The 18,745-nt window shown below is 47.4% G+C and overlaps 1 protein-coding gene across 1 annotated transcript in view; it reads left to right on the top strand.

Moving 5' to 3' along the window:
• KCTD16 (potassium channel tetramerization domain containing 16) overlaps positions 1 to 18,510 on the top strand; it is a 77,863-nt gene extending 59,353 nt beyond the window's left edge. The window contains exon 2 of the mRNA XM_059825471.1: positions 18,059 to 18,510. Coding sequence (XP_059681454.1) covers positions 18,059 to 18,510 — 452 coding nt within the window. The remainder of the gene's footprint in view (positions 1 to 18,058) is intronic.
• The last annotated feature ends 235 nt before the right edge of the window (positions 18,511 to 18,745 follow it).

Raw genomic sequence — 18,745 nt, 5'->3', positions numbered from 1 at the left:
GTGTGTTCCAGCGCATCCCCTCTGTCACCTAGTCACGGGTGCTGTGTTTTGTTTTCCATCTATAAATGTCACTCACTCCAGATTTCACTTGGATTTACTCCCACTGAGCAGGTTCAGAAATGTTACTGATTCATTTTCTGGAATTACTAGTGGGAAGGCCACGTCCCCTTCTGCACAGTCCCTTCCTTGAAGTCAGACGTGATGGGGCAGGTTAAGCTTTGGTTGGTTTCTACATTTATTTTTTATGCATTGCAAAAACAGAAATAGATGGGTATTTATTTCATTCATGCTAACACTGTGTGCTAGAGAGCTTCAGAGTGACCTACATAGACCTGCCTTGCGATGGGAGACGAGCCCAGCTGCGGTGTTTGCTGTCCCTGCCAGGCTGCTGCCGCGGCTCAGCACCCTCCTCACCGCCTTGAGGCCCTCTACTTCATGGAAGAGAAAAGCTTGTGATCTCAGAGCATTTAGGATTACCCAGGCATGGGTAACTTAACTGGTCTTGAAACTGGTGCTAAAAATGTTTGGAAGAAACTGCTGGATTTTTTAAAGCAGTATCTGGAGGGTCTCCCGCTGCATGCATTTATTTGATGCAAAAGTGCTTTGGTCTAGATGCTAAAAATGATAAACCAAACCGTTCATTTCTTAAAGTTCAATTCACCACTTTTAGAGGATAGAAAATAAACCAAGCTAAGCCACAGCAACATTAAACAGCAAGATACGGGATTTAAGGCAAAGCCCACTGTGGCTGGGAATGTTTCTCTCACATATACCACATTTATCTCTATAGAGCAGAAGGCTATTTTATGAGGTTCAGACAGGAAAAAATGAAAACTTCCAGAAAGTGTGTTTTAAATACCTCATAAAAAACAGGCATCTGCCCCTATGGAAAGGGATATCTGATATTCCCAGAAATGCGGCAGCCCCGATGCAGAGCTCCGGTACCGTCCGTGCCCCTGGCTGCGGGTTCACATGTCCCTCCTTTGTTCTGACAGCAGCTGCCTTTGTCACGCTCCAAATAATTAATAAACAGCAGCCCTGCAGGGCTGCTCCCTTATCTAGCAGCCCCTCACTTTCTGATTTTCTTTGTAGCCACAGTGTTTACCTCGACGCAGCTGAACCGTGCTGGTGGGGAGCAGGATCTGGCAGCGCTGGGCAGCGTGAGGCTGAGCAGCAGGACAAGCTCGGGGCGGGCGATGAGCCACCACCACCCACACCACTCCCCGTGGCACAGCTCCCAGACTGGCACCCACTGCGATCTGTCACCTGGGGTGCCAGCACCACACAATGTTGTTCTTAAGAAGCCATTTATGAAAAATGAGGCTTGGTTTGATGCTATTGAAAACGCACTGCTACAGCAAAGAACACGAGTTATTTATTAGTGCCTGTTGTCAGGTGAAATACCACTGTGATCCTAAGCAATAAATAAGCAGGGAATGCACTGCAAACACCTCTGGCCAGGTACTGCACTCAACTGCGCTTCTGTTGCAACGTTAATTCCTGGTAACTGGGGAAGTAATTTGCGACTTCATTCAGGGATGCATCCTTAGGGTCGAGGAATGGTGTCTTGCGTCAACTGGGGAAAACCCCTCAATGTGCAGCCTGTTTGGTTGGGAGGTGCTGCAGCCACCGGGCAGCTGCTGGCTGCGCAGCTGGTGTCCCCGCGTGGGGTACGCCTGGCCATTTTGTGCAACACTAAATGATAAGTGAAGGATGTTAGATTGTTTAAAACACTTCTAGGATGAGAAGGAAACCACATCATGGCGATTAGGAGATTAGTAATGGCTTTAAGCAAAGAAAAAGAAAGTGATTTCTCAAGTAATTGTTTTCAATAAGCAACTTTTTCAGTTGGATCTCTCAGTAGGAGAACCATGTCTGGCTGCTTAGCTGGTCCCGTACCCTCTCACTGCCGCCTGGTCCAGGTGCACAAGCCACGGTTCATCTCACTCCATAATAACCACATACATCACATTGCTGTTCACCACCCAGAAAGCTGCTGTTCCTCTCAGCTCTGCCAGTGCCACCCAGGCTCAGGGGGCAACGCTGGCAAACGGGGCTAAACTAGGCAGAAAAGAAATGCCACCAATAAACTCATTGTAGGTTGATAACTCTATGCTGCTCCTGCAGCCGTCTCCCTTGCCTGTGCAGGTGATGCTCAGCGCTGCTTAACAGGTGGCTTCAGCCTGTCTGAACGGCAGCGACCCCCCCCCCCCCCCCCCCAGGCACATGGGTACCGCTGGCAGACCTGCAGGAACAAGCATTAAAGAGGTGGTTTCTTCCATCTCCTGCCCTTTGCACGGCATCCAAGACGGGCATTGAGCTTTGCTGGCACTCTGGGTGGGTGTACTAGGAAAGGGGGGAGCCCTGGAGCCCCCTCCTTGGGGATGGGAGCTGGGCTCACTGCAGCCGTCTGCAGCTCTCCCAGGAGACGGCAGGAGCCAGCGGCTGCTCCCCTCCTCCCTGGGAGGCTGTTCAGCCAGTCTGGCTCTTCAAGGATGAGCAGCGTGGCTCTATTAACTAACCTTTAGTAACCTTGGCTTTAAATTCAAAGAATCTCCCCCCTGCCGCCTTTTTCAACTGAGTCATTTCAGTTGTGAGTTATAACAGCTCACTGCCTATTATTACAGCTTAATTTTTAATTTATAGCATCATAAACCCCCATGCTGCCTTTGTGTAAAGTGAAAGAAAAGGACTAGTAAAGAAAAGAGACAAGAAGTCAGTACCCCCAAGGAAAAGGAAAACTGGACTGCAGAGTCCAGTGGAGACCTGACTGAGGAGCCCCCGTAAACAGTTCATGGGAAGAGTGACTTTTGGGAACAGCACTGGAGTAGAGACAAAGAGGCAATGGGAAGATGCTCCAAGAATAGCAAATCACTTGATACTAAGAGTAAAAGATGAGAGAGGAGAAACTGGAGCAACACAGAGACTGCAAGACCAGAACAAATAAGAGGTGAAAGGGCGTGAATTTATCCATGTGATGATGGCAAGCATAATTTTCCACAGAAGCCACTGACAGGGTCCAAGGACATATATATTTATATATAGGATATTTTTATATATGGGCACCAGGTGAAAAATGAAAGGAAAGAGAGTATGTGATTAATAATCAGGTGAAAAAGGTTTAACTTGGGTCTTTTAAAAGGAGAGCTGAGTGTGCGCCAACTATAAGTATAATAAAATGCAATGAAAAGACAGAATAACTGTAGATTGATTAAAAAAAAATCTTACTGGTCGGTTGAAACCAGCACTGTTAGCAGAAACTCCTCATTTAAGAATTAGTTATCTCCTAGCCTGGGGATTTTTCTACTTGACATCATGAAATAGCTTGTCAAGCTGGTGCGTGTCTCAATGTAGATGTTGAATGACAGACGTGCTGTCTTTGAGCACGCTGGCCTTACTTGTAAATGCCTCTGAGAGTTATATCCCTGTTGGATTTGCCTGCTCCACCAGCTTTTGCAGTAAGCATCCAGCCTGTTGCTGAACTGTACAGTTATTTAGGGCATTTGATTTTTATGCCAAAATAACTCTGTCAGGATTTGGGGGCCTTTCTTGTAAAGCCAGTCAAGCTAAAGACACAAACCAAACCGCTGTGTTGCCCTGTAAACCAATTCCAAATGGTGCTTCCTTTCCCTGTGAGTATATGCACTTGTTTGCAAAAAAGCATATGAAGCGTGAGTGTAGATTTCAAGCGGTGGCTTTGGACAAGGCTACTGGGAGCACACTCCTTCATGCCTCTTGGTTTTGGCTCTGGAGCATCGCGCACTTACTTTGTTTCATCTTCATATTTGGAAATCGCTAATTGGTTCATAACACATTTGTTGCCTACAGCAGTTGCCCAGAAATGTGCCTTTCTTGTGCCGGGCATGGACAGGGGGAGGAAGCCTGTGCCGCCCTGGGGTGACGGGCATGTCCCCCCTTCTGCCTGCACCCCTGCGGCGAAGCGCCCGTCCTCCTCCCCGCCTTGCACCGAGGCCGGAGCTGCCCCCATGTCAGCAGCTCTGGAGGCTGCCGGGTCCTGTGCAAGTGGTGCCACTGCAAACCTCTTAATTTAGGTATATTTTAAGCTTGCCTCTTTTCTGCCTCTAAAACCAAATTTTCCAATTCCTCTCCAGAGTCTGTGACACATCTTTGGATGACCCATTCCCATACCATAATCTAAAAAATGGACTCCACTTCCTCTTCTACCTTTGACACTGTTTCTATTATTGCTTGGGTTTGAGGTGCAAGGTTCTTTGAAGACATTAATTTCAACAAATGAGACATTTGTGCTGTCTGGAAATCCAGGGAGTGAGCAAATGTATTTACTCAGTAATATCAGAGCTGCCATTTTGGAAAGTTTTAGAGGTGGAGCCCCAACAAGTGACTGAGATTCCTTGTCTCAGTCCTTGTCTCTTAAGGTTTTTAAATCTACAGCTCCTAATTTTATTGTACCTGCCAGAGAGGCAGAAGGAAATCAGGAATCAGACTCCTGTTACTCTTTTTTACTCTGTTTCCTGAGATTTCTTTGCATCAATGTCATTTGTGGTGGGGGTAAAGGGGAACACACAAATTATTCTACATTATGTTCAGAGTAATGACAAGTCTTAAAATAGCTCTCAATTAGCAATTGATTGCAATTAATTGGAACAACATAGGCTGACATGATAGCTTCATATCTCCAGAGCATTTTTGAGTTCATGAGTTCCCATTTTCAAAAATACAACAATTGTGGCTCCCATATTACCATAACCATCTGTCAGCAATTTATAATATGTAACTTGAAGAAGCAGGAGCAATACACACTTTGACTTTGCTAATTAAAACAGCTGTCCAAAACAGGGCTCAAGTTTGAATGTAAACTGTTTTTTACATATATGTATGCAAATATACATATATATGTACGTATCTCAAGGTCTTTCATACTAGTTTAGAGCTGTGTGCAGTCACGGATACAAAGCATTGGGGCGGGCTCCCGCCCCGGCTTGGTGCCGAGGGTGGCGTAGCCACGCTGGGAAACTGCCCCGGCATTGCATTTAGGCGTTAATGCTTTGTTGACTCTCATCTAGTTCTGAATTTCTTTGCTTTAGCTGCTGAGGAGTCTGCAGTACTGCTCATGCGGGCAATCCTAAAATTAGGGCACTGGGAGGGGACGTGTTTTCTGATTATTCAGACTAATCTGGTTTTACCTGTGTTTTAATTAATGGATGATTGGAATTTCTTTCTTAATAAACATCAGGAATACATCAGTGGAAAACAACTGTGGGGGTTCAATCCATGATCTGCCTGCATTACTTCCCTGGTTTCTGGCTGGTCGATTTAATGTCCTACCAGAGAGTTTCACTTCTTTTGCTAACGGAAAGGCCGTGCAGGTCTCAGCTCATGCCACGGTTAACTCCAGGGGATTGTTCAGAGAAGACAAGGAGAGCCCTTGCTCTTTAACCCAGGCTGGCTTAATTCAATCAAACTTCACTTTCAAGTTCTTGAGTGTAAATTTAAAGTAACAGAAGGTAAAAGGAAAGATTGTATTAAGATAAGGTATTAATACAGCAATAATAAATCAAAAAAGATACAGAAGAGTCTTGAATTTGAGGAGGCAAGGCGGGACTTGAAGAAGGAAGATGCTGGTAGTGGCAGCTATTAATTCTCTGTGCACCAAACTTAAACAGGTGTTTGACAGAAGGACAGAAAGAGCAAACGCTGTTGGCAGAAGAAAACTTCTGCGTCAGTTTTTCATATCAATGTAATTTTCCCAGAGGAAGATACATTTAAATGCCACAGTCCTGATGGGCAAATATTGTTTCTAATCACAGTATTTGGAAAGGGGAGTACAAAGCAAGGAAGCCGGCAGCACTGAATTACTCCTTGAATTACTTCTTCTCATGTTGGAAATGCTGAACAGTCAGACATCTTCAGCTCCTCCTACAAACTGCTATTCATTTTACTTTTCTTCTTCAGGTTAAATGCTTGCTAAACTGCCAATGAAAAATACAGGTGAGAATTGAAAGGGTATTGCTCAGCTGTGCTCTTGCCTCAGTCTGGCCAAAGATTTTACTTAGTGGGTGAGAACTAAAAGGTAGAAAGGCAGACAAATCTGGGTTGTGCAAGCCTGAATGATTTCTACAGTGCTACCAGAGAAGGATTTGGTTAAGCAGACAGCTATGGTTGGCCTGATAAAGAGGTTTAAAACAAGGATTGATTTGAAGAGACCACAATCAGAAACACTTAAAAGTTGACAGATGACCTGGATTAATGATGGAGACTGAGGTATCACCACACATGTTCATAGTAAGAGACAGAACAGAGTTTTCTTGAACTCGAAAATAACTCACACAAGGATCACACGTACTGAACCGCAGGGTCTCCTGCCACCCTCCGACCTCCGTTTAAAAGCTGCAGAGGCTTCGTCAGAGCCTGCCGAGAAGGTTGCGTGGAGTCTCTCTCTGGGATGAGGCTTCACCACGTGTTTTGCTGATTGGAGGGTGCAGAGCAGCGTGACCACCACATCCCCCGGGAAGAATGCTGATGCACCGGTGACACGAGGCTGCTCCTGCGGCAGGGGTGGCTGCCGTCATCGTCTGCTTGCATGGGTGGGAGACATCTGAAGCTGAAGGGGCCTCCCAGGATGTATGTGCTGGTTTAGACAAGGGCTGAGTAGCCCAGGCACAGGCTGTGTCTCCAGGCAGGCCAGCACAGGGGACTCCAAGTAAAGTAAAAGATGTTTATTGCACAGCAAAGTGATGCCCAAAAGAATAAATTGACTACAGAAGCTGTTTTCCTCTGATAAAAAGGCTTTTGTTATGAAATGCAAGGAGGAGTCTGTACGACTTGGGGTACCTGACAACTTTCAGAAACGGTCTGACAACATCAATGACCACGGTTGACCAATTTCTCTAAGCACTTTCTGTTTCCTACCATACTGCTGCTCACACTTTGTACTTCTCTTTTCACCCAGAATTTTGACTTCATCACATGTTACTTTGAGAAAGATCCATATATATAATAATTTGGCTCATTTAATATGCCTTCTGGTATTTTAACACCAGGTCTCATGTTTTCTCCACCATTTGGGGAACTTGTTTTTGTTTTCAAACAAATTTGATACTCTTACAGAAGTTCATTTCCAGAACTGAGTGTTTTACGGAAGATCACAGGAGTACTGGTAAAATGACAAAGTGCTGGGAGACTCCTGATAAAAGTGTATGTGCTGGCTAGGGACTGGCTGAAATTCTCTTGTGCGAATCATAGACCTCCCCAGGCAGACAGACCATGGGTGAACACTTTGGTTTTTACACTGGGTTGGCAAGTTCAGAAATTTTAAATGGAAAAAACTTTAAAATAGCAAATTTGAAGTATAAAATGGACTAGGAAGGAACCAGGTATCTGTGGAGGGCAGCTCAAGTCCTGGCCACGGCAGCACCCAGGTGTCCGCAGCTGCTCCCAGAAGAGTAAAAAGTTGTATTAGCTCAGTAACTGTGCCTGGCAGCAGGCATTGCCTCCGCCGATTCCCTTCCTCCCCCTTCGCTACTGTCTTTGAATATACGGGAGAGTTCAAACCAATTTCATTGCTGCCAAGTCCTTTCCCAGTTTTGTTTGCTTGCTGAAATTTTACTGAAGATACTTGATCCTAAATGCAAATAAATCTACCACATGTCCGTCCTGCTGCCAACACTGATCCCAGAGCCAATTACTTGCATGGCATTTGTCATTGTTGCTAAGCTTTACCTTGGTAATTTTATTTAGACAGGGGCATTTTCTGCTGATAAATCTAGCTCGATTACCAAGTCAGAATGTATTTATTAAAACACCAATTAGACCTTGGTCTCTCATCAATCACAACACCTTTAATTCATGCATGGATGCAAAAACTGTTTGAGGTGTTGTGCACGCATGAATGAGTGATCTAAATCAAATTGTCACTTTACCGGCATTACCTTATCTTCAGACCTAGAGGCAATCAATTTTTTATTTACCATATGAATAATGTGTGATATTTTTAAAGCTTCAACACTTCATTTTTTTGGTGTTGAAAGGAGAATACTTGCTTCACAAGGTTGGAAACAAAGGTGAGCATGGAGGTGAGGGCACCAGCCCCTCAAGCACTCAGGTGATGGGACCCCCATGGGATGGAGGTGATGGGGAGCTGGCTGGGGGGTGGCCCCAGGGTGGGGGCTACCCTGCTCCCACCTGCTGATGGTCCTGGCTACCTGGGCAGTGCTGGTAATTACTGTGTAAATGGGGTTCAGCTGCTGCAATTAGCCCCAGCAGAAGAGGCAGAAGTGTAGAAAGGACTGCAAAGACTGAGAACAGTTGAGAGGTCGAGGTCATGGGGACAAGGGAGAAGAAAAGGAATGTGAAATAGAATAAAAAAAAACAACAACAAAATCCTAAAGCAGAAGAAGCAGTAAGAAGAATAAAAGGTGAAAGGACAACATAAATGGACAAGAGTGGATTGAGACCAGCAGGATAGGAAAATGGCTCAATGAGGATGATCGCGGACTGAAAGGTTGGTACGCCCACACGTGTAAAGGTACTAAATGTCTGGATACTGAGACTGCCTCTACCTGCCTCAGACATGGTGCATAACCTCTGTGCCCTGCTTGAAGACTTTGTCCATTCCCAGCTGTGTCTCCTGAAAGACGCTCCTGGGGCTGGTGCGATGCGGGTCCTCGGGAGCAGCCTCGCTGCGGAGGCGGCTGACGGGGCCGCACAGTCTGAGTGGGCAAATTACCCAGGCATAGCCTCTCTCTGGCGGGGCAGCACCCTGCTGTGCCCGGCCCTGGGGCTGTTGCTTGGGTGGTGCTGGCCCCAGACCATCATGCTGCTGGTGAGGTGCCTTTTTCTGAGCAAGAAAGCTCACTCATGCCTTTTGGTTAGTAATTCACTGCTGTCTCTATATCTGCAGCAACAAACCTGCCATTCATTATTTTGTGAGACAGGCTCAACCATCCCTCTTCTTCTGAAAAAAATAACCCACCAAAAAACCCACTCCCCCCAAAAAACCCCACCACCATTACCCCCCCAATCCTGCCCCCCCCCCCCCCAAACCTCAGGAAAAAGTGCTGTGAAAAGGGTAGAAGCTGAAAAAAAGGAATATAATTCTGAGAACAATGAGCTCTTCTGCCTGTAAGTTCAGAGTTACATGAGAAAGCAGTCTCCATCCCATTGCGTGTTCTCACACACCAACATGTACTTTCATTCCAAATTCAGTAGGGAAAAAAAAAGTCAAATTTTTGAAATTTTGTGTAGAATAGTAATTTGTAACATTCATTCTGAAATATCACAACACTGCATTTTTAGAAGTCTGAAAATGAACAGAAAATGAACTATATGCAGTTTGATATTAAAATTAATATTATAATATGGATGTCAAAGTGAAAGGAGGTGTTGAAGTGATCTAGCTGAGCACTTTCCCAGTGCAAATGTCATCAGAATCACTGTGGTCTTTTAGAATATATCAGTTTCAAGGCAACAGCATTTATCAGTGAAAAATTGCTTAAGCAGTGTTCATCCCTCTCTCCTGGGATCTGTCAGAGGTTTCACACGTTTGATTATGTTCCCTCTGCGTTGCCAGGTGGGCTTGGAGAGCAAGGGGTGACGATTTCTTTCCAGTGCAGCAGCTGGATAATTTGTTAGAGGGATTAAATCTGGGGGTGATCACCGGGGACAAGTAGAGGCTGAAATGCCCAGCACCCTGGCGATAGCCCCAGGACAGGATGCAGCTACATGGTAAAACAGCCATTGCTTGGAAGTTACTTATGGATAGCATTTAAATTTGAATAGTATTAAATTTTCTGTCAGCCTTTTTCTGGGTGAACTAATGCAAAAACCTAGTTCTCAAAGTTCCTAGAAGTCGAGGAGGGGCAGGTGTCCCAGCCTGCTGCAGCAGTGGTTTGAAGGTCCTGTGCTAATTTTATCTTATATCATAACTTCTCTCCCCTCCCTGGTTTTCTGCACACCAGCTGTCCCTCTTCACAGGGATTTCCCGTTCCCTGCTTCCAGAGTGTTTGTTGTGAAAGAGGGAGCGGAGAAGAGCAAAACTGGATGGCTGATGGTTTGTGTGTCAATTATACATCAGAGGCTTTGCTGCTTCTTCAGAAGCTTCAGATAATAATAATTATAATTAGGGCACTGGGAGGGAAATGTGCTGAGATCAGGGAGAAAAGCAGGAAAGCCAGGCCAGAATTAATTAGCCCCTTTTATCCAAGAATCTCAAAGCATTTAGACATTAATTAATGACGCCTGTGGTTAAATTAGTGCGATGTTCAGTTTGCCGCTGGGATGGTGGCCAGTCTTGGGGCTCAGCACCCATCCTTGCTCGGCTGTGGGTCCTGCATGGGCTGATGCTGTTGCAGGTGCTTTCCTCTCACTGCAAAACACAGAGAAATATTTATTTTTCTCCTATCATCAGCTCTGTCTGTCATCCTGACAGCACCCAAAACTGGGATGAGGAGACCCGTCCGCTGCGCAGCAATGCAACTGGGCAGGTTTGCACCCTTGGGAACTGCGCAAATCCTCACGAGCCCATGAGATGTGCGTCCCCTGCACACCGAAAGCTGATGGCTTCCCACCGTGAATAAAGGTTCTCTGCTGACCTAGACCCAAACTCAATGAAGTCTCCCACCTGCGGCACTTAGATTATCCCTGGAACACCAGCAAAACTGTTTATTACACAGCAAAATGGTGCCCAACAGAATAAATTGACCCTGGCAGCAGTTTTCCTCTTATAAAAAGACTTCTGATATGCAGTGAAAGGAAGTAGCCTGGCTTGTAGGATGCACGTCTCTCCTGGCCTTCTAGGTAGGCATGTTTTTGCTTTTGATATGGGATTTAGTAAGAGAGCTACCTGTTCTCTGATTCAGAGCTACTCCTGCATCAGACACTGTGCCCATGTATATGCTACGTGGCAGCACGCAGCCGAGGCAACAGTGCCATTTAGCAAGTTGGAGCAGTCCTGGCATGGAGCAAGAGGGAGCGTGGGTTTGTCTCTGAGGGCTGTGCATCCTCTCCTTAGCTTGTGAGCACGCTTTCCATCCGCGGTGGAGGGATGTCCTGCTGAGGTGGCCTGGCCCACGTGCTGCAAGCCCTGGCGTAGCTGGCGGCAGCCTTGCGAGGGCGCTGGTGTGGGGACTCTAGGCTGAAAGCCACTAACTTGTCTCCCAAAATCACATTCCAAGAAGTGAATAGGTGGGTGAAATGTCCTTTAACAGTGATCTGGAAAACGCTGGGGAAAAAACTTGAAGTGCTGTCCTGGCACGGGGATGAATGACTTGCCTTAGCTCTTCTTTTTAACATCTGTGTTAGTTCTTATTTTTTTAATTGATTTCAGTTCAGTTTGGAGCCATTGCTTTTTGTTAGCAGCAATCTGCATTTTCTCAGCAGTGCTTCATCAATCTCCGTTTACATGTGTTTGCTCCACAACACATACAGCTGTCAAAGACCATGCTCCCAGTCTAGAGAAGTTGATGAAGCCCCAATCCTAAATCCATGGCCGATCCTGATCCCACACAGGCTGAGTTCACCAGGAGGGTTTGCAGTTTGAACGCTGCTTTTGCCAGCAGTCACCTTGACCCCGCACAGTTCTTGCTGTTGAAAACTCATTGTATCCAACAAAATAATGTGTAATGTGTGCGCATGGAAGGTGTGAAGCTCTGGAACCTGCTGCCCATCTCCCCAATTCCCAAAGGGCTTTTTCCTCCCTAATGGTAGTGTTGAGGATTTTATTTCTAACAGGCTGCATTGCAACCGTGTATACAATTATCTGTAATTCCTGAGTCTGCTCCACGTCTCTCTTGTCAGACTGACCGATCGTTTCCCTCGCTTTGATGTCAACTAATTGATGTAATACAGAGAGTAATTTAGTTACTTGAAATGGTAAAATTAGGTCTTGTATGATGTGTCTAGAATCTCCAACTTCCTTTCCTTGTTAGAATTTCGTTGTATTTCCTTACCTCATAGTCTCTGAAACTCTATGGGCAAAAAGAGCGTGGTGAATTCATGTGACTGATAGCTGGCTTTAGATTCAGGCTATTAAAAGTGTTTTGGCAAGTCTGCCTCTGGGACACCCTGGCATCCTCTGGCTCCTGAGGAGGTGACGGAAGCTGTTTCACTGAGCTGATGTCTGGAGCTGTTTGTCAAAGCACGGGGGGAGCAGAGGCTTTCACAGCCCGTGTCTGACTGAGTCAAAATTAGGCAAAGAGAGCTTGCAGAGCAGTAAATTAGATGGCTATGCCCACACTTTTCGTTGTGCACCTGCAACAAAGTGGAGCTCAGCTTGCTTGACTTGAAATCAGATAATTTTACGGTACTGTTTTAACTAACAGAGCCAACTTCCTAGCATGGTAATTACTTTGATCTTGGTTGGCACAGATGTATTTTTTGTGTATTACTGCTTAATACTGGAACCTTTCTCTTTCTTCTTCCTCCGGTATCTGAAGATAGCCTAATGAAAATTATTTTTCTCCCCCTACTTCATTAAATGCTAAAGGGCAATTCAGTTTTCTCCACAGCTTTCCCTCTGTCTTTAGATTTTCTTAATGGACTGCTCTGGCGAGCCTGATACGTTGTTCTTGTAATGACTATATCAAGGTCTTTTCAGCATAAAACTTAAGCTCTCCCCATTTTGTAGCTGAAAGTAGAAGTACTCGATGCCCACTGCCCACACACCCAGTTCTGGCTGCGTGATGCTGGGATGAGGCCGGCAAGGGCAGGGGTGTCAGGAAGGCTGGAAGCCAGGCTGGCCAGATGGTTTTTAAGAGCGTGTTTAACTGTGCATACAGACTTATCCACCATTTAAAGGTGTCCAAAATTTATTTATCAAAAAGAAAGCTGTTCACCTTTGCCCCTTCTTTGTCTGCGGACTGGAGCAGTTGTTCAGGTTGCAAAAAGGAGCTCGCTCCTTTTAGCTCTCCCTTCTGCTGCGGCAGCTGCTCAGCCGGGCGCTCGCCTTTCCCCGGGGTGTTTGGAGATCTCTGCCTGCATCCACTGCAGACATGCTCTGCATACCCAGAGCAGCCGCTGCTGGACACCAGCGCGCCTGCCGAGCCCTGCTCCCAGCGAGCCAGCCCAGCCCAGCTCGCTGAACGCTGGTGCTGGCGGGAGGTCTCTGCCCACGGAACCTCTCCAAACCCCACGGCTGTTTCCAGCACCAGGATCTCGCCTGGTTTTTGCTATTCTGCCTCAGGAATAAATGAATTTCTGCCTCCTGGCTTACCCGCAGTATGCCCATCATTGTTGAATATTCATTAAGTGAAATTAGCATCTATTAGGTCTTAATTAACTTATAAAAGGCTTGTTTTGTGGTAATGAAGTATATCCTCTAGATGCGCCTGATGGCAGCTGGAGGGTCTCCCTGCCCATGCAGCTATCCCCGAGCAGGGTCCAGCCCCTCCAGCGGGGACACAGGGGGCTGGCCCCCTTCTTCTTCTCCACAGCTATGAAGTTACGGCTGTGAGGAGGTGTCTGCGTCCTAAGCGTGTGCCGAATATTAGCTCAGGTTTGCAAAGCTTCATTAGGTGATCGTAGCAGTGTCTTGCGCCATTCAGTGTCCTGCACCAATATCAGTGGTCTGATGTTCGGTGTCTGGGCGCTTCAGGTATGTGCTGGAGTTTTGCTCCCTGGTTGGGCGAGTGCAGCCCTTTGATTTGTGTTTCATGGGCTGTCCTGCTACAATGGGATATTGATGGGCTTTAGCTGAATGTCCCTATGAATTTGCTTAGAATCTGTTAGGGAGGCACTGAAAACTGCCAGCGGTAGGATGTAGGAGGAGGTTGCACGGCGTCCTGATGGGAACTGACCTGAGCAGTGACCTTTTCCCTCGACTCATTTTTCAATGTTTTTCAGACTTCATTTGTTTCAGCGTGGGGTGGGGAAGCAGCAAAGGCAGCGGGAGCACATCGTCCTGGTGTGGGAGCAGGCGAGCATCCCCGGCACTGCCTGCCCGGAGCTCGGCCCCGCTGTCCTCCAGGGCCGTGACGGGGAGGGAGCCTGGTGTCCAGAGGAGGGAAAACACATTGTGAAAGAGCTGGTGGCAGCAGTGGTGCTCGTCGAATGTATTTCCTCCATTACAATTCACTGTCATCCTTAAATGCACACAAGCAGCAGGGAGAAGATAACGGACTTTGCAGGTGAGAAGAGAAAAAGTAATTACAGGCAAGTGCAGAGCAAACACTGAAAAGGAGAGCAGGAGCTGCCCTTCTGCTGGCCAGGAGAGCCGTGGCAGGGATGCACTCCCCTCCCAGCATCTCTGTGTCTCCACAGGGCCAGCCAGAAACACCCTGACCGATCGCTTTCCACCTGATTAATTTTTGCCTTTGCTGGAATAAATGATTCTGTGTTTAGGGAGGGAGGAGGCTCCGGAGCAGTCCCTCGCAGGGAGCACTCAGTAGCTGCAACGCAGCAAAACCCTCACTGAGCTGAAATGTCAACTGCAATAAGGAGCTGCAAATCAACACAGCTCATGGATGTCTTTTTCAGAAGCATGTGTGATCAGAGTTGTACAAAGGCTCAATATGTAATGCCTTTGTCAAAGCTGAGGAAATGATAAAAAATTTCAATTTAGCCATTATTGACTTTTTTCAGACAAGATACAGAACAGGTCTTGAAGCAAGTCTATAAATTAAATTTAGCCACACAGCTCACAGACTGAAAGAGTCCTTCATCATTGACAAGGAAAAGGAAGGACGAGGTGAGGAGGGACTTCCTGACTTTTGTTTTTCCACCTGTTTCTGTAAATTATATGCGTTGTGTTCATGGTTGCGAAAAAGATGGAGAAATGGGAGAGCAGGGCTGTGACTATGAGTGGTGCAGCTTTTTAACATTTTGCTGCCATGAGCTTGCGAACCCCCTTCCTCTGGGGTCTGCCCCCAAGGCTTGGGGGTTTGAAATTGGCAGCAACGTTTTTTTTTTCTTTTTCTTTCTATGCCCCATTGTTTGGATGGGGACCTGTTCCTGGAGTGGTGGCAGCAAACAGTCACCTTGGACCCTGATGGGAGGAAGAGGGTCCCCATCAGCCTTGCCCCCCTCTGCCTCCCTCCCCACAGCCATGCAGGAGCTGCCGGCACAGCCACGATCCCAGCACCATGCATTGCCTGTTGCTGCTGCAAAAACCACTGGGCCAGGGCTGCAGCTCTGAGCCCACTGTTCCCCTCCCCAATTCCCTTCCCCTGCCCCTCACACCGCTGTAAGAAAAGCCACAAGCGCCGGGGTGCGGCACTGGCCACGGGTCCCCCGGCTGCTTCTCGTGGGTGAGACCAGGGGCTGTATTGCTGGTCCCAAGTTGCTAAGTTGAATTACGCTTTTCTTGATCTGGATAATGTTACCAATCTGCATGAGTTGGAAATGATAATTACATTTTAGTGGGAAGATGGATGCTTCCAAATGACATTTAAATCCATGATTATTGCAGTGGTTTGGTCAGGGAACAGTTGTTATCAATGCCAGCTCTTCCCCTGTGTCACGGATTACTGCGTTTGGGCAGGTCTCCAGCTGAAAAAGAAAAAATCAAGCCATGCGCTGTATGAATCAGGAAATAAATTAAGTGCTTTTCAGGGGTTCCTGTCGCTGATGGGTTATGTAAATGAAGGACCGTGTTTCCCAAAAGCCTCTGTTTTGTGCATGACCAAGCCCTCCTGCATGGGGAGCTACTTCTGAAGTGAGAGGAGTGGTCCACAGGGTCTGGGTGGGCAGGGGGACACTGGGGCTGTGATGCCCGCCGGGACGGAGGCTGGCGGCTCTGGCTGACGGTCTTACAGCCAAAGCTGGCTGTGCTACTGAGCCTTGGAGAAGAAAAGATGTCTGGAGAAATTAAGGGTGCTATAGCTGTCAATAATGGAAAAAACAATTTCCCGAATGCTAGTCCCTGGAGGCTGGGGAAGCCAGGCACCTTCTGATACCCAGCTCTGAATTTTATAGTGGGTTCTAGATATCCTTTTTGTTGTGGGAGAGATGTTTATTGATATAAGCAGCCAATGGTCACCTGAACACTGTTTGATTTCTTACTTTAAAAAAGAATGAGTAGTCATATTTAATCCAATGAAAGTATAAAGACTGTGATGATTACGGACTGGAATAATAATGAATATTTTCCTGAGCAGTGGGAGCAGTATTGTCTGAACGTTTTGTTTAGACATGAGGAGCCTCTTGTTTTATTTTGTTTTGTTTCGTGCCATTGGGAAAACGTGTGATTTCCAGGGCCACGTGTTGCGCATCCCGTGGTGGTGTCACGCAGAGATGCTGGCTCCCCAGGCTGCCCGTGCTGGCATGCCTCCCGCAGCCCCCCTACTTTCTCGCCCCATGCTGGGGACTAGACCGAAACCCGTAACACTGAATTTCTTTGTGACTGCCAGGATCTTACCTGTAAGATCTGGAAAAAGAACAGTGCAATCTGCCTGTACACAGGATCTGTGTATTTTGCTTTTTGCACACATTGCTCTGCCATTCCCATCTCATGGTTGCTTTGCTGTAGCACCTCACGCTGCAGTGCCAGCAATGATCCCAGGCAGTGCTGCTCCCTCCGATGGGACCACACCGGCTGGCATTGTGCTGGGAGGAGACGGAGGGAGCGAGTCTGGTATAACCTGTCTGCTGACAAACCCACTGGTGGGGTGGCTCCGAGCCTGGCACCGGCATGTTTCTCCCCGCAGGGTGTTTGCTGTGACCCAGCTTGCCACGGGGCTGCAGGGAAATGCCATGGAGCAGCCGTGATGCCTCTGTGGAGTGGTGGCAGCGGCGGTGGTGGTGGTGCCTTCCCCGGCAGCAGGGCCAACATTTCACCCCAGCCGTACAGGAGAGCTGCCAGCCTGTGCCACACTGCTCGCACTGGTCTGTTCTGGGGCAGAGCCCATGGCAGGGCTTTTGCCTGCGCTGGTTCATTACATGCAGTTGCTAATGAGGGGTAGGACTCTGCAGTTGTGTGTAATTCTGCAAAGATCATTGCAGAACCCACAGCTCTTTGGTTTTAACCTGAACATGGCAAACTGGGAAAAAATTAGATAAGTTGGATGTAACAGCATATTTGATACTGTCCTTTTAAAGGCAGAAAGGTGACTTAGGCTAGGAGGGTTCGATGGGATTTAAGCAGCCTGGCATTCCCAGGTGAGACCTGTCAGTCCCTGCAGCCACCTCAGGTACAGTTCTTCGCACACCAGTGAGGACGTACCCTTCCTATGTGAACAAGTTTTGTTCCCTCCTGTCCAGACTTGACTTTATTAAGTGCAAACCCAGGGAAGATCAGTGCCAACACAAGTTGTTGGACCTGTCGTGTTTTGCGGAGACGGTAGCTGGGATGGGAAGGGGCAGAAGGCTTTGCCGTGTCCTGCCTCCTGGGCGCTGCCTTCCTCTGGCAGCCAAAAATTCATCATTTGTTTGTCTGTTTTGAACTAGTAACCTTGGCCTTGGCCCTGTAACCTCTGCTCACACCTGTGAGTTTATTGGCTTCAAAGGAACCCCACATACAGGTAAAACTTGGAGGAATGGATTGGAAATGACAAAATCTGAAGCCCTCATTCTGTTCTTTCTCTGTTTTTTCTCTCTCTTTCCTCAGGCAAAATTTCTGTGGACTTCATCGGGATTTTCTCTTAAAGGAGAAAAAGCCCCATGTAATCTGCTCAGGGTTTGGCCTTGGGTTGGTGGGTGGAGGTAGCAGCAAATCATTACAAGCCTGAAAAGCACTTAGGGCTCCTGAAGCGATGGTTGCTCACTCTGGTTAAACACCTGACTGGAACCTTGCATGACTGTTTCTCACAGAGGATCTCAGAAAACTTTCAGACATGTATTGGATGTCTCAGGGGACCCACAGGGGACCTGAGGAATATGTTCAAGCAGAGTGGATGAAGGAGCTCCAAAATTAATGGAAATCAGCCCCACTCGAGACTGGGTGGAGGTTTTGCTGACAGTTCATGGTGACATCCAGGAAAGCTCCCCGAGGGATTTCCTGCCACGCTGGGTGGCTGCGTCCCTCCCCGCTCCCAGGGTCTCGGCAGGCAGCAGCGAGCCCAGCGGTGGGTGAGCAGCCTGTTTCTGGGTGCAGACAGGGTGTTCGGAGCTGTTAGTAACCCCGGGGTGCTCTCTGTTCCTCTTGCAGGTGAGCCCTCCCGATGGTCCTCGTCCCACTGCGATTGCTGCTGCAAGAACGGCAAAGGCGACAAGGAGGGAGAGAGCGGCACATCATGCAATGAGCTGTCGACGTCAAGTTGTGACAGCCAGTCGGAGGCCAGCTCCCCCCAGGAGACCGTCATCTGCGGCCCCGTCACCCGCCAGCCCAACATACAGACTCTGGACCGGCCGGCCAAGAAGGGGCCAGTGCAGCTGCTGCAACAGTCCGAGATCCGGAGGAAGAGCGACCTGCTCCGGACTCTCACCTCCAGCTCCCGGGAGTCCAACTCCAGCAAGAAAAAAGCAGTGAAAGAGAAGCTCTCCATTGAGGAGGAGCTAGAAAAATGTATCCAGGATTTCCTCAAAATCAAAATCCCAGACAGGTTTCCAGAAAGGAAACATCCCTGGCAATCCGAACTGCTGCGGAAGTACCACCTATAGGCTCAGGGTGGGGAAAGCACACAACCTTATTACCGTTAGAGCAAGATTCTAAGTGATACAAAAATAATTCCCAATAATAATTATTTGTTAGGTCAAAAAAAAAAAAAGGAATCCATCTCTATAGTACTGCCTAATTTGCCTATTTCACCTTAACATTTATAGTCATAGGGTAACAAGATTTTTCCAGTCGTGGAAGCACAATGACAAACGCTTTTATTTGTAAACTCTGAGTCTT

The sequence above is a fragment of the Gavia stellata genome, chromosome 16 (assembly GCF_030936135.1).
Source record: "Gavia stellata isolate bGavSte3 chromosome 16, bGavSte3.hap2, whole genome shotgun sequence".
Taxonomy (NCBI): Eukaryota; Metazoa; Chordata; class Aves; order Gaviiformes; family Gaviidae; genus Gavia; species Gavia stellata.
This window is presented reverse-complemented; position numbering and strand designations above follow the sequence as displayed.